The sequence below is a fragment of the Trichechus manatus genome, unplaced genomic scaffold (assembly GCF_000243295.1).
Source record: "Trichechus manatus latirostris isolate Lorelei unplaced genomic scaffold, TriManLat1.0 scaffold00065, whole genome shotgun sequence".
Taxonomy (NCBI): Eukaryota; Metazoa; Chordata; class Mammalia; order Sirenia; family Trichechidae; genus Trichechus; species Trichechus manatus.
The window spans coordinates 6,657,213-6,681,626 of record NW_004444001.1 but is presented as its reverse complement, the minus strand read 5'-3'; the positions used below and the strand labels follow the sequence as shown (position 1 = coordinate 6,681,626).

Here is a 24,414-nt window from a genome sequence, read left to right as displayed (position 1 = left end):
TACTCACCAAGGTAGAATGTAGAGCATTGTCTTTATAAGCTGTGTCATGCCAACTGAGCTAGATGTTCCCCGAGACCATGGTCCCCAGAGCCCTCCACCCAGCAATTCAGTCCCTCAGGGAGTTTGGATGTGTCTATGGGGCTTCCATGACCTTTTCTTGTACAAGCTGTGCTAGTTTCTCCTGTATTGTAATACAGCTGAATTTTAAAAAAAAAGAAAAAATTGGTTTGCTTGCCAGGGAAAAAGTGACTATAACCAAGAGAAGCCTGCTCTAATTACTAGACCACCCAATCCAATCTAAAAACAAGAGAAAAATAGTTTAAAAAGAATGGTAGAGACTAACACTTTTGGCCAGGATGGAGTAACAAGATAGTAGATAACTAAATTTACCCTGCTTCCTGAAACAAGTAAAGAACTGGAAAGGAAAAAAACAAACAAACATGAAACAACAGTTTTCAAGACACTGGACATCAAGTAATGAAAGACAGTGATCCCTGAGAGTGGGAGGCAAATGAGGTGAACCATATGATACCCAAGCTTACTACCTGGAAGAGTTTCCGGGATGCATCTCAGGGAGGGGAAACCCAGGTGGAGCCCCGAGGACTCTCTGAGTTGAGAGACAGAGCTGGGAATCTGAGGAGGCCAAGGTGGCTGGAATTCACGGGGCACTGCGAGGTGTACTAGGCAGGAGAGAACTGTACAAAGAGAGAACTCCACAGATCAGCATTAGGTCCCTTTTAAGTCTGCAGCTGATTACTGATCAATGCATGTGTGTAAGAAAACTCCTGAAGCTGGGAAAAGAATCCCCTGAAAAGATTAGATGTAACAACCCTTGGATATCACACAGGACTGGGAGTAGTTCCTATTCCTAGAAGCCAGAGTGTCAAACTTAATAATTTACAGGACATTGGGTATAGTACTCAGAAGGGATTTGTTTCAGAAATATGATAAAACTAGCCCTACATTAAACCGTCCTACATTAAACACTTCTTATCTCCAGGAAGGCCAAAAATACAGAGGAACATGCAGCCCTGGAATAGACGAAAAAGAAGGAAAAGGGATGTTTTCCTGCTCTGGCCCCACCCAACAAAGTTTAAAAGCAAAATCTCAAAGGATCAAATCAACCACATCCCAGAACTAACCTCAAGAATACTTAGAGAAATATGAAAATTCCAAAACCCCACAAGGTAAAATTCACAATGTCTGGCACCCATCAAAAACCATCAGGCATGCAAAGAAAGAATATATGGCCCATAATGATGAGGAAAATAAATCAGCTGAACCCAACCCAGAAATGACACAGATAGAATTAGCACAAAAGGATACTAAAACAGTTATTATAACTGTATGCCATATGTTCAAGAATCTAGAGGACTGAACGTCTAAGAATGAAAACTATAATGTCTGAGATTAAAAAAATACATGAAATGAGATCAAACTGTGTATTCTCACATTGCAAAAGAAAAGGTTTTTAAATTTGAAGGCAAAGCACTAGAGACTACCCAAAATGAAAAACAGGGAGAAAAAATGACAGAAAAACAATGAACACAGCCTCAGTGAGCTGTGGGACAATTTTAATAGTAATATATGTGTGGTTGGAGAGTTCAAAAGAAGAGAGGAGGAGGGGACAGAAAAAGATATTTGAAGAAATAATGGCAGAACATTTTCCAAATTCGATGAAATTGGTTATTTGTTTGAAGGATCTTATTTCACATTTGTATTAATAATTGTCAAAAGGGCCTCTTTAAAAAGCTTTTAAAGAAATTTATAAATTTAAATAGGAGCAAATTAAACCCCAAGTAAGCTGAAGAAAGGAAATAATAAAGATTAGGGAAGAAATCAATGAACTAAAAAACAGAAAAACAGCAGAGAAAATGCAATAAAACCAAAATCTTGCTCTTTGAAAGACCAATAAAATTGACAAACATTTAGCCAAACTGATCAAGAATAAAAGAGAGAAGACAACAGATTAGCAGTTGCTGTTGGGTTGATCCTGAGGAGTGGCAGGAGAGAGGGTTTACCAAGGAGCATAAGAAATCTTTTCTGAGTGATGAATATGTTCATTATTTTGTTATGATTGTCATGATGGTTTCACAAGTGTATAAATATATCAAAACTTATCCAATTATACACTTTAAATAAGTACAGTATAAATTATCAATTAGTCCTCAATAAAGCTGTTAAAACAAAAAAAGATGGCAGGACAGGAGAGATGCCATGTAAGACACAATAAGACTGTTCGCCACTACTCCTTAAAAAATAAATGAATGGCTACAGTCGACTTTTGTCCACTATTAAAAATCCCTTGATGAGCTTTCTAGCTTCCTATGAAAGAACACTGTGTATACAGCTTTCCTTCTAATCCCGACTCTGCCATTGCTAAAGCTTTGTCCTATGTGTGCAGCTTTTAAATTTTTATTGTATTGTATTTTTGATTATATAACACAATCACATGGTTCAAAATCCTAACTATCCTAACTATATAAAGAACATACATTAAAAAAAATCTTGTTTCCACTTAAATACCCGTCTATACTATTTTCTCCAATGTTGTTGCTGTTAGGTGCCATCGAGTCGGTTCCAATTCACAGTGACCCTATGTACTACAGAAGGAAACACTGCCTGGTTGTGTGCCATCCTCACAATCGTTGCTATGCTTAAGCCCATTGTTGCAGCCCCTATATCAATCCATCTCGTTGAGGGTCTTCCTCTTTTTCACTGACCCTCAACTTTACCAAGCATGATGTCCTTCTCTAGTGCATTTTCCTGATAACTTTTATTAGTTTATGTATCCTTCTTAAAGTGTTTCTTTAATACAAATACAATCAAGTGAGAAGAAAAATTCTTAATTTCCCTCCTTACATAAAAGGTGGCCTATAAAAACCACTGTTTTGCATCTTACTTTTTTTTCACTTAACTCTATCTTAGAGTTATTGCCATATAATCTCCTTTTTTTAAAGTTAGAGAGAATCTCACGGAATACATATTATTGTTTATTTAACCAGTCTTCTATAGATGGATGATTGGATTGTTTCCAATCTTTTATTACAAACCACAGTGCAATCAATTACCCTGTACATATGACATTTTATAAATGTACAGGTATATGTATGAGATAAATTCCCAGAAGTGGGAATGCTGGGCTGAAGAATAAATGGCATTTGTAATCTTGACAGAGATTGCTAAATCACCTTCCATAGAAGTTGTACCATTTTTCACTCCCACCAGCAATACATGAGAAGGCTTATTTTCTCACCCCCTCACCAACATGTTGTCCATTACTTAAATTTTTGCCTATCTATAGGTAAGAAGGAAACACTGGTGGCATAGTGGTTAAGTGCTACGGCTGCTAACCAAAAGGTTGGTGATTTGAATCTACCAGGTGCTCCTTGGAAACTCTATGGGGCAGTTCTACTCTGTCCTACAGGGTTACTATGTGTTGGAATCAGCTCAATGGCAACAGGTTTTATAGGTAAGAAATGGTATCTCAATATACTTTCAATTGCTATTTTTCTTGCTATGAAATTGAGCATCTTTTCACATCTGTAAAGGTCCTGTAAATTTCTTTGTCTATATCCTTCGTCCATTTTGGTCTTTTCTCGATTTCTAGGCACTCTTTCTATACTAGGGAACGCTGCCATTCGTTTATATGATACGAGATGCCTATACTTTTTCCCAGCTTGCTATTTATCGTTTGAATTTTTTATAGTGGTTTTTTCAATTGGACACTCTTTTAGGAGCTACTACCTATCTTTAGCTGCAGGTCCTGGCCTTCTCTGGTATGGTAGATTCCAAATTTCTCCTGTATCTCCAGACTGCATTTTGCCACCAGGGTAATGATGTCACTCAGCTGATTCTTTTCTACCGTCCAGAGCGCCAGGAGCACATTCCCTGCCGAGACATAGGATAGGCTGATGGGGTCGAATACCCAGACTCTCCTGGCCCAGGGCAAAGCTCCCAATAATAAGGATCAGCTTGATCCAGTGTAGATATTATATGTAGGTGTCAGGCCCTATCCATTATGCTAGGTTAAAAAAACTGCCTTAGATTCTCAAAACCAATCAGAATAGAAAAACATGACTAGGCAAAAGTTTGAAAATGTTCCCGGAGTTTAAGAATATTTTTGGTAATCTTCCCTCTACCAGGTATACTGACAGAGGGGAAGGGATACTAACAAAGAAGTTCAAACACGTAGGTTCAAAGTCAAGTCAAATTTAAGGCCTATCTTAGTCTATTTGAGAAGATGGGCCAACTCTGGGGTACTGTAGCTATTAATGATCCTAAGAGTTCCCCAGATTCCTAGGAGACTCTCGACTCCCCCGTTTCATGCTTAGCCTTTGCTGTTAATGACCAAATTTCACATCAGTTTTCGAAAAATGCTTCTACAGGCATTTATTCTCCTATCATTCAATCTAAAAGAAACATAAAGCACGTGTGCGTTTAATATGGGCAAGGCTTTTCCATTGGACTGGGAGATATTTTGAGGCAGAGACTGTGTCTTCCTCATCTTTGCATCCCCAGGATTAAATGATACAAACAATGCAGGGTAAACGAATAAGCTAAATTCCACCTAAGTAAAGTTTTGTCATTCATAGTCTTTTAAGTATTCAGAAAATTGAAAAATACCTGTGATGTTTAGGATATCCCCTCCAAAACAGAGCACATCTGAAATCAAATAAGCACGAGAGAGGGAAGTGAGTCAAAACCAAACATATACCATGACAAAATCATATACAATCAAAAGAACAGCCTAGTGAGTTTCTGTTATCTTTTCTGGTCTATTTTCATTCCAAAGCTCAGGTTCCTTCCTCCTTCCCCCTACTTTCTTTCCAAAATCTATCCATACCTACATCCATCTTCTCCTTTTCCCTTCCAGGCAAAATGGAAGTACCCCTGATCCCTTCAAAGCCATCCCTTGTTTGTGCTCTGGACCTTATTTCCTCTCACCTTCTCAAGGACTGCACTCACTCGCTTATCTCCACTCTACTGGATCATTCCCATCAGCACTATCTTAGTTATCTAGCGCTGCTATAACAGAAGTACCACAAGTGGATGGCTTTAACAAAGAGAAGTTTATTCTCTCACGTCTAGGAGGCTAGAAGTCCAAATTCAGGGCACCAGCTCCAGGGGAAGGCTTTCTTTCTCTGTTGGCTCTGGGGAAAAGTCCTTGTCATCAATCTTCCCCTGGTGTAGGAGCTTCTCAGCACAGGGACCCCGGGTCCAAAGGACATGCTCCACTCCCTGCTCTTCTTGCCCCATGGTAATGAGGTCCCTCTCCTTTCTGCTCACTTCTCTCTTTTGCACCTCAGAAGAGATTGACTTAAGATATAACCTAAACTTGTAGATTGAGTCCTGCCTCATTAACATAACTGCTTCTAATCCTGCCTCATTAACATCACAGAGGTAGGATTTACAACACACAGGAAAATCATATCAGATGACAAAATTGTGAACAATCACACAATGCTGGGAATCATGGCCTAGCCAAGTTGACACACATTTTTGGGGAACACAATTCAATCTATAACAAGCATCTTAAAAAAATGCAACAAAAATAACCCACTTATTCTTGACTCCACTTTTTCCTCTAATTATTAGCACTATTTTTCTGCTACATTCACAGTAAACCTTCTCAAAAGAATTGGCTATCTATACTTTTCTCCTTTTCTTTACCTCCTATTCACTCTCTTTGAAAATTTTTTCTCTACTATTATCTTCTCAGCTTATGCTAATCTGACTTCCATCTCCACCATGTCACCAAAATTATCAAGATCATCAACACCAATCATCTTGCCAAATTCAATGATATTTTTCTGACCTCACTGTACTTGGTATGTTTCATTTTCAACTCAGCTGGCTGCTGCCTCTTAGAGACACTACTTCCCTTTGGCTTCAGGACCATATTATCCTATCTCACTGGCTGCTTTACAGGCTCTTTTGCAGGTTTTCTCCCCAGTTATAATCCTCACCTGGAGCTCCTCAAGCCTCAGGCATAGGCTCTTTCTCCTCATGTACGATTTCCCCCACGTGAACTCAATCAGTTCTTAGCTTTAAGTACCATGCCATCAACTCACATTTTTATCTCTAACAGAGATTTAGTCTCTGAGCTCCAGGCTCTATCATAGCTACCAACTTGATTTCTCTACTTGAGTCTCTTATTGGCATCTCAAACTCAACATATTCAAAACAGAACCCCTGACTTTCTTTCCCAAACCCAGTTTTTCCCATCTCAGTAGGTGATGCCACTACCAATTTAGTTACAAAAGCTAAAAAAACTGAGTCTCTTTCCTCACTACCTCCCACTGAAATCCAATCCATCAGCAACTCCTGTCTGTTGAACCTGCAGAATATACTTCAGATTAATCCACTCCTACACATCTCCACTGCCACGTCTCCAGATTAATGGTTCTCAACCTTGGTTGCACATTGGAATTGCCTGTGAAACTTTCAAAAACCCTTATGCTTGGGCCCATACCAAGAGATTCTGATTTAATTTATCTGGGGTGAAGTCTATGCATTAGGATATTTGAGAGCTCCCCAGCCAAGGTTAAGAACCAGTACCTTAGACCAAATCTCCATTACTTCGAGACTGTTCCAAGTGCCTCTTCCAGTCTTCTCTCTTACTACTCACCCCTCGGTCTCCTATAATTCAATCTCCATGAAGCAGCCAAAATGAACTTTAAAAAATGTAAATGAGATCACATTACTGCCCTGTTAGAACCTTTCAGTAATTTTTCATCGTAAAAAAATACAATCCAGACTCCCTACTATGGTCCACAAAGCTTGATGATCTGACATTCTCTAACCTCACCTCAAGCCACTCTTCCCCCTGCTAACCATGCTCTGGCCACACTGGCCTTCTGTCAGTTCCTAGAACATGCCACGCTTTCTCCCACCTCAGGACCTTTGTACTTGGTGTTCTTCTGCCTGAAATGCTTTAGTCCTAGCTCTTCACAAGGTATTCTTCTCATCGTTCATGTCTCAGCTTAAACAATGCCACCTCAGAGGAGCTTCCTATGACCACCCTATCTAAATCAGAGACTCCTCTACCCCACAATTATTTTTTTTTACCACTGTACCCTGTTCATCTCCTTTATAGAATCTGTAATCTATAATTATTTTCCTTACTTATCTGTCTGGGAGAGTGGAAACTCCATGAAGATAGGTACTATGCCTCTCCCTCTCCCTGGTATTTCTCATATCCAATAGCTCCTGGTAAACAATACACACATAATAATTTCTACCTCCCCCTTTCATCCAAACCTGATGACAAACAGTGAAAGATCTTTTACACTTGCTCCTCAAAGGTAAGAGGTGAGTCAAATAATCAAATTCCTAAAGTAGATGCAACAAAGTAATTGTTCTGGTTAACCTCACAATGATGGAGTTAACTATGGAGTTACCATTAGAAAAGTCTGGGAATGTTACATAAGTACTAAAAGGTGTTGCTGTTGTTGTTAGGTGCCGCAGAGCTAATTTCCACTCATAGCAGCCCCATGTGACAGAGCAGAACTGCCCCATATGGTTTTCTTGGCTGTAATCTTTACGGGTCCACGAGAGCCAAAGTACGACCTTGAGCACATCCCACCTGAATTTAAAGATCATCTCAAGAACAGATTTGACACGTTGAACACTAATGACCGAACAGACAATGGAAAAGCTCAGTATCATCAGTCAGAACAAGACCAGGGGCCAACTGTGGAACACACCATCAACTGCCCATATACAAGTTCAAGCTGAAACTGAAGAAAATTAGAACAAGTCCACGAGAGCCAAACTATGACCTTGAGCATATCCCACGTGAATTTAGAGACCATTTCAAGAACAGATTTGACCCATTGAACACTAATGACTGAAGACCAGATGAGTTGTGGAATGACATCAAAGATATCATACATGAAGAAAGCAAGAGGTCATTAAAAAGACAGGAAAGAAAGAAAAGACCAAAATGGATGTCAGAAGAGGCTCTGAAACTTGTTTTTGAATGTTGAGGAGCTGAAGTGACAGGAAGAAATGATGAAGTAAAGAGCTGAACAGAAGATTCAAAGGGTAGCTAGAGAAGACAAAGTGACGTATTATAATGACATGTGCAAAGACCTGGAGGTAGAAAACCAAAAGGGAAGATCATGCTTGGCATTTCTCATGCTGAAAGAACTGAAGACAAAATTCAAGCCTCGGGCTGCAATACTGAAGGGTTCTACAGGGAAAATATTAAATGATGCAGGAAGCATTAAAACAAGACGGAAGGAATACACAGAGTCACTACACCAAAAAGAATTGGTCAATGTTCAACCATTTCAGGAGGCACTATATGGTCAGGAACCAATGGTACTGAAGGAAGAAGTCCAAGCTGCACTGAAGGCACTGGCAAAAAAACAAGACTCCAGGAATTGACGGAACACCAATTGAGACATTTTGACAAATGGATGCAGCACTGGAAGTGCTCGCTCATCTATGCCAAGAAATATGGAAGGCAGCTACCTGGCCAACTGACAGGAAGAGATCCATATTTATGCCTATTCCCAAGAAAGGTGATCCAACCGAATGCAGAAATTATCGAACAATATCATATGCAAGTAGAATTTTGTAGAAGATCATTGAAAAGCAGCTGCAGCCGTATATTGACAGGGAACTGCCAGAAATACAAGCCAGATTCAGAAGAAGACGTGGAACCAGGGATATCACTGCAGATGTCAGATGGATCCTGGCTGAAAGCAGAAAATACCACAAAGATGTTTACCTGTGTTTTATTGACTATACAAAGGCATTCAACTACATGGATCATAATAAATTACAGATAACATTTCAAAGAATGGGAATTCCAGAACACTTAATTGTGCTCATGAGGAACCTGTACATAAATCAAGAGGCAGTTGTTCAAACAGAACAAGGAGAAACTGCATGGTTTAAGGTAAGGAAAGGTGTGCATCAGGGTTGTATCCTTTCACCATACCTATTCAATCTGTATGCTGAGCAAATAATCTGAGAAGCTGGACTACATGAGTAACAGGGCATCAGGACTGGAGGAAAGATTCATTACCAACTTGCATTATACAGATGACACAACCTTGTTTGCTGAAAGTGAGGAGGACTTGAAGCACTTACTGATGAAGATCAAAGACCACAGCCTTCAGTAAGGATTACACCTCAACATAGAGAAAACAAAAATCCTCACAACTAGACCAATAAGCAACATCATGATAAATGGAGAAATGATGGGAGTTGTCAAGGATTTCATTTCACTTGGATCCACAATCAATGCCCATAAAAGCAGCAGTCAAGAAATGAGGCGACGTACTGCATTAGGCAAATCTGCAGCAAAAGACCTCTTTAAAGTGTTGAAAAGCAAAGAGGTCACTTTGAAGACTAAGGTGCACCTGACCCAAGCCATGGTGTTTTCAATCCCCTCATATGCATGCAAAAGCTGGACGATGAATTAAGGAAACCGAAGAATTGACGCCTTTGAATTGTGGCGTTGGCAAAGAATATCAAATATACCATGGACTGCCAAGAGAATGAACAAATCTGTCTTGGAAGAAGTACAACCACAGGGCTCCTTAGAAGCAAGGATGGCGAGACTTCGTCTCACATTCTTTGGGCGTGTTATCAGGAGGGACCAGTCCCTGGACAAGCACATCATGCTTGGTAAAGTAGAGGGCCAGAGAAAAAGAGGAAGACCCTCAACAAGATGGATTAACACAGTGGCTACAATGGGCTCAAGGATAACAATGATTGTGAGGATGGCACAGGACCAGTGTTTCATTCTGTTGTATGTGGGGTCGCTATGAGTCGGAACTGGCTCGACGGCACCTAAGAACAACAACAATCTTTACATGAGCAGATCGCCAGGTCTTTTCTCCCACAGAACTGCTGGGTGGGTTTGAACTGCCAACCTTTTGATTAGCAGCTGAGTGCATAACTGCTGGGCCACCGGGCTCCTTACTAAACGGCGTAAGAAAGGAATATGGGTCAGAGTAATTTCTGTTGGGTAAGCCTAACTAGTTACTAGTTACTGATGAAGATCAAAGATTACAGCTGTCAGTATGGATTGCACCTCAACATAAGGAAAACAAAAATCCTCACAACTGGACTAATAAGCAACATCATGATAAACAGAGAAAAGACTGAAGTTGTCAAGGATTTCATTTTACTTGGATTCACAATCAACGCCCATGGAAGCAGCAGTCAAGAAATCAGGTGACGTACCGCATTGGGCAAAATCTGCTGCAAAACACCTCTTTAAACTGTTGAAAAGCAAAGATGTCACCTTGAAGACTAAAGTTCACCTGACCCAAGCCACTAGTATTTTCAATCACCTCATCTGCAAGTGAAAGCTGGACAATGAATAAGAAAGACTGAAGAACTGACACCTTTGAATTATGGTGTTGTCAAACAATACTGAACATACTATGGACTGCCAGAAGAATGAACAAATCTGTCTTGGAAGAAGCACAGCCAGAATGCTCCTTACAAGCAAGGATGGCGAGACTTCGTCTCACATTCTTTGGGCGCGTTATCAGGAGGGACCAGTCCCTGGAGAAGGACATCATGCTTGGTAAAGTAGAAGGTCAGCAAAAAAGAGGAAGACCCTCAGTGACATGGACTGACACAGTGGCTCCAACAATAGGCTTAAGTATAACAATGATTGTGAGGATGGCACAGGACGGGGCAGTGTTTTTTTCTGTTGTACACAGGATCGCTATGAATCAGAACTGACTGGGTGGCATCTGATAACAAAAGGCCTAACTAGGGAGTCCCTGGGTAGCACAAACGGTTAAGCATTTGACTACTATTCAAAAGGTTGGTGGTTTGAACCCACCCAGAGGTGATCAAATGACAGGCCTGGCGATCTGCTTCTGAAAGGTCACAGCCTTGAAAACTCTATGAAGCAGTTCTACTCTGCACACATCGGGTCACTATGAATTAGAATCAACTCGATGGCAACTAACTACAACAAGGCCTAACTAGACTGAAAGCTCAAGAACGGGTTTGTGCACCTCCTGCACCTATTACAGTGCATGTCATAAAGTAGGTTCTCAAAACACCTCTACTGTACAAATTAGTGTTTTCATATTAGGCAAATATCCACAAGCCTAATACAGGGAAGAAAATAAAGAAAACACCCATTTTTATCTCACAGAATTAAAGTGCAATAATAGAATGGGAAAGTGTTTTGTAAATTATACCTGCTGTACAAACATGAGGCACATCATTAGAAGAGACAACCTGAGGAATATTTTATTTTGAAATAAAATACAAACATGCCAAGTAAAAACCAAAATTAGTTTCTTCCCCCCTTTCTGAACATTGAGTCAACAGGATACAAAATGGCAGATACAGGCAAAGATCTAGTTTGTCAGAGGCACCCTGAAGACATCAAAGATGAGTACTACTAAAGCAATGACCCCTTAGTATACCCTTTTAAGTACTCCAGGCCCCCTTCTCTTACAACCCCCCCAGAAGCCCAGCACCACACCTCCTTGCTCCCCTAAAATGGTCACTCACGCTCCACGATGTCACTAATGTAATAACTGAAGATGTGGGCCAGTTTGTCCATATCATGCTCCGACTTGCATGTCAGGCTGAATCTGTCCATTAATGCTGTAAACCCTGACCAACAAAGCAAAAATGACTGTTTGTTAGCTGCCCTATTCCCTCCACACATCAGACCCACGTAAGGGAAGCAGATCCCTTGGAACTGAGTAATTCCATTATCCTTTTAACACGGTGTTACCTAGAAAGCATTCAGGGCCAGGCAGGCTGCAGCTGCCTCTGGGAATTCAGATTCCCAAGGGCCACTCTCTCCATGTTTTCAGGAGCTGCAGTTAGTGAAGATTCACCCACATCTGAAACCTGCTCCTCTTTCCCACCACCGTGTAAGGCTCCCAGACGAAGGAAGCTAACAGGACTTCCCCCGATGTGAGGGATAGAGAGACTACTAACAAAGGGGATGGATTAAAGCTTCGTTAGGGAGAACTCATATGGTGAGCTCCTTAAGGGCAGGCACCTTATTTCACTCATCTTCACATTCATGACAGAATAAACTCTACAAATATTTGTTGAATAAATGCCTCTCATAGTAGCTACTACTGTGTATCTCTAAACAAAAAGGAAAAACATAACAAAACAAAAACCACCAAATTCACTGTCGTCGAGTCGATTCCGGCTCATAGCAACCCTATGGGAGAGAGAACTGCCCCATAGGGTTTCCAAGGAGCGGCTGGTGGATTCGAACCCAACCTTTTTGGTTAGCAACTCTGCTCTTAACCATTGTATATCGCTACTGTATCTTAATCAAGCGAATAAAAGATTGGATGTGGGCCAGTTTGTCCATGGAACACTTATTGGAAAACGCTAGCGATGGGAGGAAAACCTGGGTTCAAAGCGAGCCGTGTGGCCCTGGAAAAGTCCCTTCTCCTCTCTGAGTCTAAATTTCATTATTTCTGAAGTGAGCTCAATACCAAGTCGAATCATCCCTAACGGTCTCCTCCTGTTTGAAGACTCTAAAAAGTCTCCTGCGGAGGCGGCGGCGCGCAGTTAAGTTGTGCCGCAGCAAGGCCGGGGGCCATGCCGCTAACCGCCGAGGCCACCGGGAGGGAAGGCCCAACGGCCACGCCCCGGCAGTCCGGGAGTCGGCTGCACCTCCCTTCGCCCTCACCCGTCACGTGGACGCCAAGCAGGACGCCCTGGGCCGTGGCGAGCTCGGGTTCAGATCCCTGGGACTTCCTGAAAACCAGCAGGTCGGGAAGCAGCGCCGCCAACCGGGCCTCTACGGGCCACAGAGGCGGCGCCGCCTCCCGCTTGCCGGTCGCCATGGCGGCGGCGGGGTTGCCCGCCGAACTACCGGAAACAGTGACCCTTGGCGCGGCAGCCAATCCGCATCGACGGCCCTGACGGAGCTCTCCCACCAACCAATCCATGCAGGCCTCTTTGGAGCAGCGCCAATCGAAAGGGGCCACCGGCTCCGACCCACCTGCTTCATCCCGCCTTCAAGCTTGCTCCAGGTTTCCCCAAAGGGACCGGGGAGCGCGGTGCGTTCAAACCAGCAAGGCTGAAGTTTTTAATCTTGAAATGTGAAGGTGAAGAATATTCTACGTTAAGGCAGATCATCTGGGATAAGCATTGGTAGGATGGCCTTTTCCCCATGTCACCAGAGCGGAAACTTTGGTCGTCTCTAAACTTAGTAGGACAAATTCCGTTGGCGCAAATCTGACTAAAGCAAACTCCAGATCTTTTTTAATACCGTTAGTTTATTTAACACTGTTAGTCCTTTTCCTTGGTCGAGTTTCTTCTGTTTCTTTTGTTTAGCAGGGACATGTCTGTTGCGCCTCATTATGACACTTCCCCACCCGAGGGATTTTGTCTAGCTTCTAGTTCTGTGATTTCTGTCCGATAACGAACGGCCTGCTCAAGGCTGCCGGTCTTTGTTGACTCAGATTCGTGGAGACCAGTAAAGATGAGCATGTTGTGGATTTTTAACAATCAGCAAAGTTTGTTTTCTGTGGAAATAGATCTAAAAATTGTCTCCACTGTCTTTAGGTCTACAACACCTAATAAGCCAAAGCTGTTTTTATTATAACTAGAGGGAAGGAGCTCTGGTGGTGCAGTGTTGAAACGCTAGGCTGCTAACCAAAAAGGTTGGCAGTTCGAACCCAACAGCTGCCTGGCGGAAGAAAGATGTGGCAGTCTGCTTCCTTCAAGATTTACAGCCTTGGAAACCCTATGGGGCATTTCTACTCTGCCCTGCAGGGTTGCTGTGAGTCCGAAGCAACTGGATGGCAACTTTTTTTTTTTAAAAAAGAAAGGGCTAATTTTACACATGGAATTACTATCAAACCTAAAACCTGTTGCCATCAAATCAATTCCAACTCGTATCAACCCTACAGGATAGACTAGAACTGCCTCACAGGGTTTCCAGGAGTGGCCGGTGGATTCGAATTACTGACCTTTTGGTTAGCAGCTGAGCTCTTAACCACTGCCACCAGGACTTGGAATTACATCACATTTTAATTAGCACTCCCCAATAGTAAGACCAAATTATCTTCAACCCACAGCTGACAGAAATCTCCTCAGCAGGTAGAAAGGGCAAAAAGGGAAGGAAAAGAGATTAAGGGAAGAGATACAGCTAAGAGGCCTGCATACACTGTCCACAGGATTTGAGTCCCCGGGTGGTATACAAGGTTAAGTGCTGGGCTACTAACTGAGAGGTTGGTGGTGTGAGTCCACCCAGAGGAGGCTCAGAATAAAGGCCTGGCAATCTACTTCAGAAAAATCAGCCATTGAAAACCCTATAGAGCTCAGTTCTACTCTTGACACACATGGGGTCACCATGAGTCAGAATGGCCTCTATGGCAATTGGTTTTTTTTTCCATTTGGTCCACAGGGATCACACACATGCCAGCCTACAGATTACAGTGTCAACACTCAAACACAACCTACTGAGAACCCAGGGGATACAGACTCCTCAAAATTAAAGTCACTTTTTAGTATTTTTATAAATTTATTTTAAAAAATAACAATTGCAATGACATCAATGATCGAGATCACCTGTAGTCTCCCCAACTGCTGGGGGAAAAACCTTCTATAGTTGAGTCCCAAAGGAAAATCAAGACATTATTATCAGGCACCCAATAGCCAGAAAATGCTCTGTTGGTCCAGTGGTACAGACACTGACACATTCAGTGTACCAGTGCAATTAAAAATATATACAAGTTTATGTTGCCAAAAAAAGAGCACTCAAGAGGTGAAATACCATGTATTAAACCAATTATTCATTCATCCATTCACTCTGCACTCAAGTCATCACTATGGTCACAAAGAGACAAATGAGTAAAAGAACTTCTAGTAACAAATAAAGAAAAAACCCAAACCTCAACCCTCCAACTTGTGGGCTACTGGGTATGCTAAAATGACAATAAAAGGGTCACGAGTTATCTGAAATGCAATGACAAAATAACAACTGAAGCATTTCATTTCAAATAAAACAAAATTCAAACTGATTAAAAAAAATCAAAACTCAAGAACAATGTGAGGTTGATAGTATTATGTACAAACTTACAGAAACAAATAAATAGCATTTTAGAATTTTTCTTGGCTTAAGCACTCGAGATTATATCTGAGGAATTTCTTTCTGAACTCTGCATTTTAAAATAAAGACTCCTAAACTAACCAAGGGATATAAATTCCTCATTGTTTTTAGTAACCTATAATTCAACAAAAAAATTAAAAAACGGGGGTTATACTGAATAAAGTTAATATCTGAAACTCATGTAAAGAGCCAAAAATTTCTAGTGAGCCTACCAAAGGACCAGCCCCTCCTGACCTCTAGAAGCTAGGACAGATTACTAGATTCCAGGAACTAGGAAGATATTTTACTTCCTGCTTCCTTTGCATAGCTCTGTACCTCTATTTCTACCATTACAATAACTGCCTTTGTGACATTTTCTTTAGAGTGTTTAATAGCTTTTCCTTCTAAATACAATTAGAGTAGTGAAGTCAAAGAAGAAAAAGCCAATCTTTATTCTTGGTATTAAATCAACCCTAATGTTCTTCAGAAGAATTGGGTCTTCTTTCTTTGTTCCAGAGCAGTAACTCTTCTGGAATATCTTAGTTCTCCCAGGATTCAACTTTTAAAGAAACAGATCTCTGAGGCACAACCCATTCTGGGAACTGTGGCTCAGTTCCTGACCTTGCAGGAATTTCTGCAGTTCATCCCCAGAGTGCAGAGGCAATGTGAGAACTTCTCTGCACAAGGCCTATGGAGAAAGGGGAAAACAATGGGACACCAAAGAATCAGCTGCCATGGGAAGAATGAGAATATTTGCTCTCTGGGGCCAGCACAAAACACTGCAGGAGTGAAGCCAAAATTCACCTCAAGCTCTAGCAGGCAACCTGGAATATGTCCAAGCCAGCTGTACTGAATAGTGCTTTCCAGAAATCGTCAAGGACTAAATCCCAGATTTCTCCCTTTCCATGCTTACTAAAAGGTTTTAGTGTGAATATAAATCATTGTCTTCATCTTAATGATTCACCCAGGTATCCACTGGAGAATCATGCTATATGACAACACATGAGTATGTATACTAGTCTCTTTTTCTCCTAGGCTGAAACACATATGAACCCTCTATATCCCAAACGCTATCATAAAGCCTATGATTCAAAGTCTCTAGTTTTGTTCTGTTTGGAAGTTACTACAAATGTCCTCAAGCACTTCAGCACAGAAATTGTTAAACAGTTTCTTACTTAGAAAAGGCAGCTTCAAGGTCCAATATCCTCTAAATTTCTTAAAGTAGCCATAGTTAAGAAGTATGGTCCAGAGGACCTCTCAATAGAGGGGCAAGCAGACTACAACTTGTCAAAGCTAAAATAAGAGATTCAGCATTGTATTTAAGTGCCTGAGACTTTTATCATTCAACCCCCAGTTAGCTTTTTCTTGGCCAGAGTCCAAAAATACCAACCTACCATCTGGGGAGATGGAGATTCTATTATTACCACAGATTAGATGAATGTATCTCAGAGAATTTATTGTTTCCGTATCAAAAGATGGCACTTCCTTGCCCGGAAGCCACCTCTGAATACAAAGTGTCCATTCAGTTAGACTGAAATCCCCACCAGAGGGATAGAGACTGTCTAACCAAATTCCTGTGGGAAGGAGTGGGCTGTGGCTTCCCTGGTTGCAGTTCAGGTTGAGAAGGTTGCTCTCCCCTGCTAAGATGGGTGGCTGGCTTCATCATAAGTGCTGTGTTTGGTGCTGCTGGCATCAGTTCCTTGCCCATCATCCTAATCCATGAAATGTCAATGTCATCAACAGTCTAAAATAGGTCCTGACTGAAAGGGTGAGACAAAGGCTTGCAACTTCAAATTGCCAGACATCGTGGCAATTATAATACTGATCCACTTATTAAAAACTAAGTGGTGTCTGTCCTGTAGAAAAGGACAGAATATGATCTTGAGTGTCCTGTCGGAAGAGTTGATCAATTTCCTGGAAAGGTAGTGAGGACATGACCTTGATCAGCTCCATCACATGACCTAGGGTTAGGACACTCGGATGATCTGTGTCATTCCTTCTTCATCTGCTTGGTTGGGATCCTAGAGACAAAGAAAGCATAATAATGACTAAATTCTTTGCAAAACAGCAACTGGGAACTCTTGGCCAGTATACTAAATGCCTACAATGCATCTCAGTCTGCATACATGGTTTAAAACCATCTCAGCTCCATTAGCAGAGAAGAGACTATAAACCTTATTCTTAGAAGGATTTAATGTCTGGCCCCACACGCCATTATCAAACACTCTGAAGTTGAATGTGCATCTCTTGCCTAAGCACCCTGTGTTATCCTCTACCCTTAAGGTTTTAGGGTCTTCAGGTGACTAAGAAAAAGACCCAGAGAAAACATGTTACACCATATTTTTGTGTCATTATTTTGAACACTGAGCAGGGCTGGAAATAATTTTAGAATTTATTACTTTAATGCACTTGATTTTGTAGATAAACCCGAGCCTTAATAGGTAAAGTGATTTGCCTTAACTAGAGTCAAAAACTTAGTCAGGAGCCCGAATCTCTTGGCTCCCATTCAGTCTTCTTTTCACTTAACCCAGCCTGCTGCCTGTCACTTAATATCTGCAGTTTCAAGACAAGGATCAGACCCTGGAAGCTTTTTGCAATACTTGACAATAGCCACCTTCAGTTCCCCATACCAAGGCTCTGAAGTCTCAATTGGCCAGTTCAGAGAAAAAGCTGAAAGATCTGTAGAGGTGGTAAGATTGGAGCTGGATCTTACCAATGAGCAAGAATAATCAGCATTTACTGAGCACTCATCATGTGCTAAATAGGTATGTGGATTGCTACATGAAACCCTCACAACATTCCTGTGAAGTATCTAATAGTATTCCACTTTACAGATGGAAGAAACTGAGGCTAAAAGAGGTTATGTAGCTTGACCAAGGTCATATTATTAACAAACAGAAATTAGGAGAGGTCCTGGCACAATGCCCTCCTATAGCTGGCACATCACATCCATAATCTACATGAATGAACAGCAAGGAGAAAAGAGGAGCTCTCAGACCACAGGTGAGGAATAACAGCATCGAAGGAGATAGTGTTTATGTGTGGGGGACACTGAGGAAACCTAGTCTGATTGCTGAGGCGGGTGATGAGACAAAGTTGCTCAGATGTCATACGGAAATAGAGTTTGAGACTTGATGCAGTAAGAAACAAGGAACTAGCATATATCTTTGAGCAAGGAATTGACATGACTAAAAAACAAATACTGTCTTACAAAGACTGATCTGGGAATACTGTATAAGGTCAATTATGAGGAGACTGGAGGTCAATTGGGTGGAGGTCAATTTGGTGGTTACTGCATTAGTGCAGGTGGGATGTGACTTTCATTCAGGATGAAGTATCTGTAAATGGGAGGAATTCATTAATTCAACAAACGTTTTCTGAGTGAGTATGTCTCCTGTACTGGGCACTATGGTAAGTACTGAGACTACAGAACAGTTTTCTACCCTCTATCCTCTTCAGAGCTTGCAGTCTAGGAGATAACCATGAAACAATTAAGCAAATATATAAAACAATTAGATTATTTATCACACTCTAAAGAAAAGCAAGATGTTGTGAGAGAATAATGGGGTAGAAGAGATCTACTTTGGATAGGGTGAAGGTTAGGGATAGTTTCTCAGATTTAAACCCAAACTTAAAATACAAGGAGTTAGTTGTGCAAAAATAGAGTGAAGAGTTATGTGGACTGGAAATTATAAGGACAGACAGAAGAACAGCATGGCAAGAGTAGAGAATCTAAGGAGCAGAAGTAAATGGAACTAGAGGTGGCAGGCGCTAGATCATGCAGGACCCTGTGAGCCATGGTAAGCATGTTGCATTTTAGTCTAAGTGCAAATGGAAAAGGGCAGGGAAGAGGGAGGCCCATTAAGCAGGCAATGATGTGATCTGATCCACATTTTTAGAGGTAACACTAAGATGTGGAGAATGGACTAGAGGGGGGACAAGAGCAGAAGAAAAGAGACCAGTTAGGCACCTGTTATGTTAATCCAAGCAAAAGAAGAAAGGCTTAGACCAGGCTGACAGCATTGGGGAGGGAAAAAGTAGACTGAGCTAAGTTATATTTTGGAGGTATAACCAAGAGGACTGCTTCAAGAAGTGGGCAATTCTAGCTTCAGTAACTGGGTGAATGGACACGTCCTTTGTTGAGTTAAAAAAAAAAAAACCACACATATAAAAACAAACAAAAAAACCCCCCAGAGTTCTATTTTGGATGTATTGACTCAGAAATGCCTATAACATAAACAGCAGAATTAGATGTTACGAGCCAGTGTAGCAGATTAAACAGATGAATTCTGGAATTAAATTACCTCTGTCATACCATTTATTAATCATTTTACCTCAGGCAAATTATTTAACCTCTCTAAACCTAAGATTTTTCATCTGTATAATGTAATCAGTAACTTTTATCTCATAGGGCTTGAGGCTGTTGTAAAGATTCAATGGAAAAAAAAAAAAGTGACGATAAAAGTGCTTAACATAGTGTCTGGCACATAAGACAGTGTAAGCTGCTGCTTCTACCACAATAAGAGACAGTAAAACTTTGTCTCTTCAAAATCAAGAAAGTGAGAATTTCAAGAAGAAATTAATAGTGATATCCTGCAAAGACAATAAGGAGGGAACAAAGGCCACTGGATTAAAGATCTTTAGTGTGTGTTTAAGACCAAAGAGAAGCTAAGAGACACAACATTTTACCCAGTTTAGTGAACTTGATTAGTTCCTGAGTGTGGTAACAGCAAGAAGGCACTGCTGAAGTCTTCAACGCAAGAAAAAAAATGCAACAAAAATAAAAGACTTCTTACCTGCATGTGAGGACTATCTTTTTCCTTTGGAGAGAAAAACCGTCCACCTTCACCACGCTTCCGTGCCATGGCATGACGGTGCCGAGACTCATGCAGGTATTTCTAAAACAGGAAAAATAAAGGCATTTAATTACTAGCCAGACCAGCATAGTTATTTAATGCCTAAATTCCATATTCAATAATATAGGAGAGCTGTGACCAAGGGCACATGCAGTAATTATGACTCTGAATTATGGAGAAAGCTTTGGAGAAAACACTAGATAGCAGCTAACAATATGTAACTACTATAAGAATGTGAATGCTAAATGAATAAAAACATTGTTGTCCAAAAGCACAACAGAGATTGCTACCTAACTCCCAATATACATCCTCCCTTTCTGCTTTAACAGCAGAACTAAATTTTTGTTGGACTGCTTAATAAAAAGACTACATTTCCTAGCCTTACTCACAGGTAACTGTAGCTATGTAATTATTAACTAAATTCTGGCTAATGAGATATAAGTTGAAGTGTTGTATGGAACTTCCTGAAAGTTACAGTGAAAGAGAAGGTTATCTTTCTTGTTCCCTTTGCCCCTATACTGGAGCTCAAGCAGCCATCTTGGACTATATGTAGCACACTAGGAGTATTAGAGCAGTAATACAGGAGGAGAATGGGTCTTGAGAACTGTACTATGCTACCAAACCAGAACAATTTACCTCTGGACTTCTTTTGTGTGAGGGGGAAAAAAAAATCCTGTTTAAGTCACTATCATTTTTTTGTTATATGGTTGCAGCTGTATGTAACAACAAATGCTAACTCTTATAAAAGGTAACAGCTATCTCCAATTATTTGCAAGGTACTCAAGGAAACAACCATAAAAAAAGTAATTTCAATTGTAGAACCCTGCTGTTCCCTTCTATATCCTCCCAACGTTATACATACCCTTCTTTCCTTTGGGATTTTCCCTTCTGCCTCTAGCTTAGCCCGGGCTTGCCTCCTCTTAAGAATACGGTGGTACTGTTTGGCATTCACATAGAGAGGTTCTTCTTCGAGCATCTCTGCCCCAGGTAGAGGGATTCTTTGGATAGCAGGCACAGAGCCAGCCCCAGGCACCATCTGTATGAAGAGGAAACCATCGCTTACTAGTGGCATAAAGTATGGACATTAGTTTCTTGGTCCCTGTTAATCTATTTTCTTCTGAATGCTACAAATAATTGCTTTTATTAGACACTTGGTTAAATGCAGGTTTCTGGGCCCACCCATGGGCAATGTTTACACTAAAGGTCTGCATTTTTAAGAAACATCCCAAATGATTCTGTCAAAGGGGATTCAGGAGCCACTCTGAGAAAAAACATAAACCATGCCTAAATCATGTGCAGCCATGGCTTCATTTCCTAGGAATGTCTGTTGCCATGAAATGGTCAGGAACAGTAGTTTTAAGACAATTATCCACTGCTATCGAGCAGTGATTTTGGCTCATAGCAACCCTGCAGGACAGAGTAGAACTGCCCCATAGGGTTTCCAAGGCTGTAAATCTTTACAGAAGCAGACTGTCACATCTTTCTCCCATGGAGTGGCTGGTGAGTTCGAACTGCTGACCCTTCAGTTAGGAGCCCAGCGCTTAACCACTGCACCACCAGGGCTCCTCCATAAGACAATAAAACAGCGCAAATGAAGGCAGGTACAGATTGACCAGGTGCTATTGAAAACGAACATTTACGTAAATAATTAATTAACATACTATCTAATCCAATCCTAATTTTTTAAACAACAAAACATTATACTGTATGTACGCGGAAAAAAGCATCAGGTTCCTGTGCCCTTCGCCTTCCCGATTACAACCACCTCTGTGTAGGCTTGTACCAGTCATTCTCAATTTACCCATTTTAGGCACCGTGTGCCGACATCCTATTTCAACATATGAGGATTTACCTTGCACTCCCACCACCTGACTCCTTATCTCTTCCCAATATATCACGTATTTTTTGGTTTCTCTACTGGTTACAATTTTTCTAATTTTTAGCTTATTTCTTGTTTCATTCACTATAGGCAATCTTTTTACTTCCCAAAGATTAGTACCCTACCCCTACATTATTTGAGTTCTGAGTAAGATCACATGTCAGATATTTGCATCTGTTTATTCCCTGCTGTCCACCAAGAACAGTCCCTGGCACATAGCAGGTACTCAGAATAAATTATGGTCCATTGTAATATTTATTTTAAAAGTAGATCTCTTCAGTGCCTCCAGGAAAAAATCTCAGTTCCAAGGGGTCAAGATTACAAATAGATTTTTAAGAAACCAAAACTAAATCCACTGCTGTCAAGCCGATTCTGACTCATAGCAACCTTGTAGGACAGAGTAGAATTGCCCCCATAGGGTTCTCAAGACTGTAAATCTTTATGGAAGCAGACTGCTACATCTTTCTCCTGTGGAGTGGCTGGCGGGTTCAAACTGCAGACCTTTTGGTTAGCAGGTGAGCACTTAACCACTGCACCACCAGGGCTTCTTGGTTTTTCAGATAGGAGACACCAAAATGCAATTTCAAGAAATTTTCTAAGACAAAGAGATATATGGAAAACTAAATTACAAATGAGAACAGACAACTGAAGAATCCATTTTCTTACCATGACCATCCCTCCTGAATTGACCACATTGCCTGCCACGGGCAGTGTCACAGTGACAGTCCCTTGCCCGCTGCTGGTTGTGTTGGTATTGGCTCCTGTCTGAACAATCTGGGCTCCTGCCAAGCTGGCTGCTGGGATGGTGATCATGCCTGAAACAGGGACTGTAACTTTAAGAAAATAAAACATAAAACAAACAAAAAACAGGCACACAGAAAGAAGGGAACACAGTTAGTCCCTCTTCTATCTGGCACACACTCATTCACCCTGATAAAAAGTACCCTAAAAAGCAGTAGAGAGAAAGCACTGTCCCACCCTCTGCTTGGTTTGCTATATATATAATCCGAGGAATCATAATCTGAAATTCTATTAACTGTCTGGGTCCCACTTATTAGTAAATCTATTCTTACATTCGATATTTCTCTGGGCATTCCATTAATAGCTTTCAAAGGGAGGTAAGAAAGTTTGGAGGCCTCCTCTTCTGTACTCCCTGTTCTTGTACATATGAACAATCTCTCAGGATGGCGATTTTATAAACTTACAATTTGTTTATTACAAATTGATAATGAGTCAGTCAGCTGCATGACTAAAAACTACAATTAAACCACGCATTCCAAGTCACTATCAACAGATGGCGTAATTATCAAAAAATACTACACAAAGTCTGCTTTAAAAAATCATTTAAGCAGCACTTGATTTGTTTGCCTTTCTGTTTGAACTCTTCCTAGGGCTCAGTCCAGTTCAGGCCCTCACCTGAGTCGTATGAGAACACACTGTTGTTGTAATCTCTGGATCATGTATACTGCAAACAATTTAATTTCAAAACTTTAGTCGTAGAACCTAAGCGAAATGTGAGCAGCTGTGTTTTAACATTTAGCTGATAAACGCCTCCAAAAGCCCTCAAGTCCAGTTTGAAGATGTCCTCCTGTCTGACATCCATTCTCCTCCTCCCAATCTAAGCAGAGTTCATCTCTTCCTTTTTATCATCTGTTCCTAAAACTTGCCTCCATAAGGGCCCTGCATTGTATTTATTTGTTCACAGGTATGCCTCCCTCACTAGAGTACAGGCTCTTTGATGACAGATCACTTCTTTCTTAGTAAAGTGCTGTGTCCATTTAAAAAACCGACCTGTTGCTGTCGATTCCGACTCATAGCGCCCTACAGGACAGAGCAGAACTGCCCCATAGGTTTTCCAAGGCTGTAATCTTTACAGAAGCCGACTGCCACATCTTTCTCCCATGGAGCAGCTGGTGGGTTCAAACCACTGACCTTACGGTTAGCAGCTGAGCGCTTAGCCATTGCGCTACCAGGGCTCCTTGCTGTGTCCATAGTAGGTACATAATAAGTCTTTTTGGAATAAACGAATAAGGGGGAAAAAATAAGCAGCAACAGCACTCTAAATGCCAACTTGATTTCTGATTCATTTCTTCCTCAATCAATAAAGATCTCGTATTTCCAATCTTCTATTTAGAAATATTTCTCCCCAAAAAGCATTAAAAGCTTAAATCAACAGCACCAGTCTTTTAACAACTAGCGTAGGAAAAACTCCTACAAATAATGTCAGTGTTGGTCACGTACTGGTGACAAGGAATCGACAATCAAAAGAGAACATGAGGAAATCTTTTTTCTTTCAAAAACTATTTGGGGTGGAAGTTTACTACTGAATCTTTGAAGCAGTGAGTCGCTCAAGGAACGAAAAAGAAGCCCCATGAAGTCCGCAAACACTTAAGGGTACCCTACCTTGTTGGAGAATGGTGCCATCTGCGTTAACTGGCTGATAGACGATGGTCTGCCCTTCAGCAGTCTGTGCCACTTGCTGCCCCTGGACAGCAATCTGCTGCTGTGTCTGCAGGAAATAAATCACACCACAATTTAACAGATTCCAAAGATAGCAGGAAAAAAAGGACAATGTGGTGCTTTTAAAAAAAAAAAAAAAAAAAAAAAAAAAA

The 24,414-nt window shown here is 41.1% G+C and overlaps 2 protein-coding genes across 8 annotated transcripts in view; both read right to left on the bottom strand.

The window, feature by feature from the left end:
- LOC111821106 (adenylate cyclase type 10-like) overlaps positions 1–13,688 on the bottom strand; it is a 15,987-nt gene extending 2,299 nt beyond the window's left edge. Inside the window, exons 1-3 of the mRNA XM_023734172.1 lie at positions 12,659–13,688; positions 4,627–4,665; positions 3,748–3,891 (exon numbers count right to left, since the gene is read on the bottom strand). Of these exons, the coding sequence (XP_023589940.1) occupies positions 3,748–3,891; positions 4,627–4,665; positions 12,659–12,920 (445 nt within the window). The 5' untranslated portion in view covers positions 12,921–13,688. The remainder of the gene's footprint in view (positions 1–3,747; positions 3,892–4,626; positions 4,666–12,658) is intronic.
- A 756-nt stretch (positions 13,689–14,444) lies between these two features.
- NFYA (nuclear transcription factor Y subunit alpha) overlaps positions 14,445–24,414 on the bottom strand; it is a 27,308-nt gene continuing 17,338 nt past the window's right edge. For 5 of the 7 annotated variants that reach the window (XM_004379433.2, XM_023734159.1, XM_004379434.2 and 2 more), the window contains 5 exons: positions 24,206–24,311; positions 22,469–22,635; positions 20,786–20,959; positions 19,864–19,965; positions 14,445–17,088 (listed from right to left, as the gene is read on the bottom strand). In XM_004379433.2, the coding sequence (XP_004379490.2) occupies positions 17,035–17,088; positions 19,864–19,965; positions 20,786–20,959; positions 22,469–22,635; positions 24,206–24,311 (603 nt within the window). In that variant the 3' untranslated portion in view covers positions 14,445–17,034. The remainder of the gene's footprint in view (positions 17,089–19,863; positions 19,966–20,785; positions 20,960–22,468; positions 22,636–24,205; positions 24,312–24,414) is intronic. The other 2 variants (XM_023734160.1, XM_023734162.1) reach the window with 1 other exon arrangement.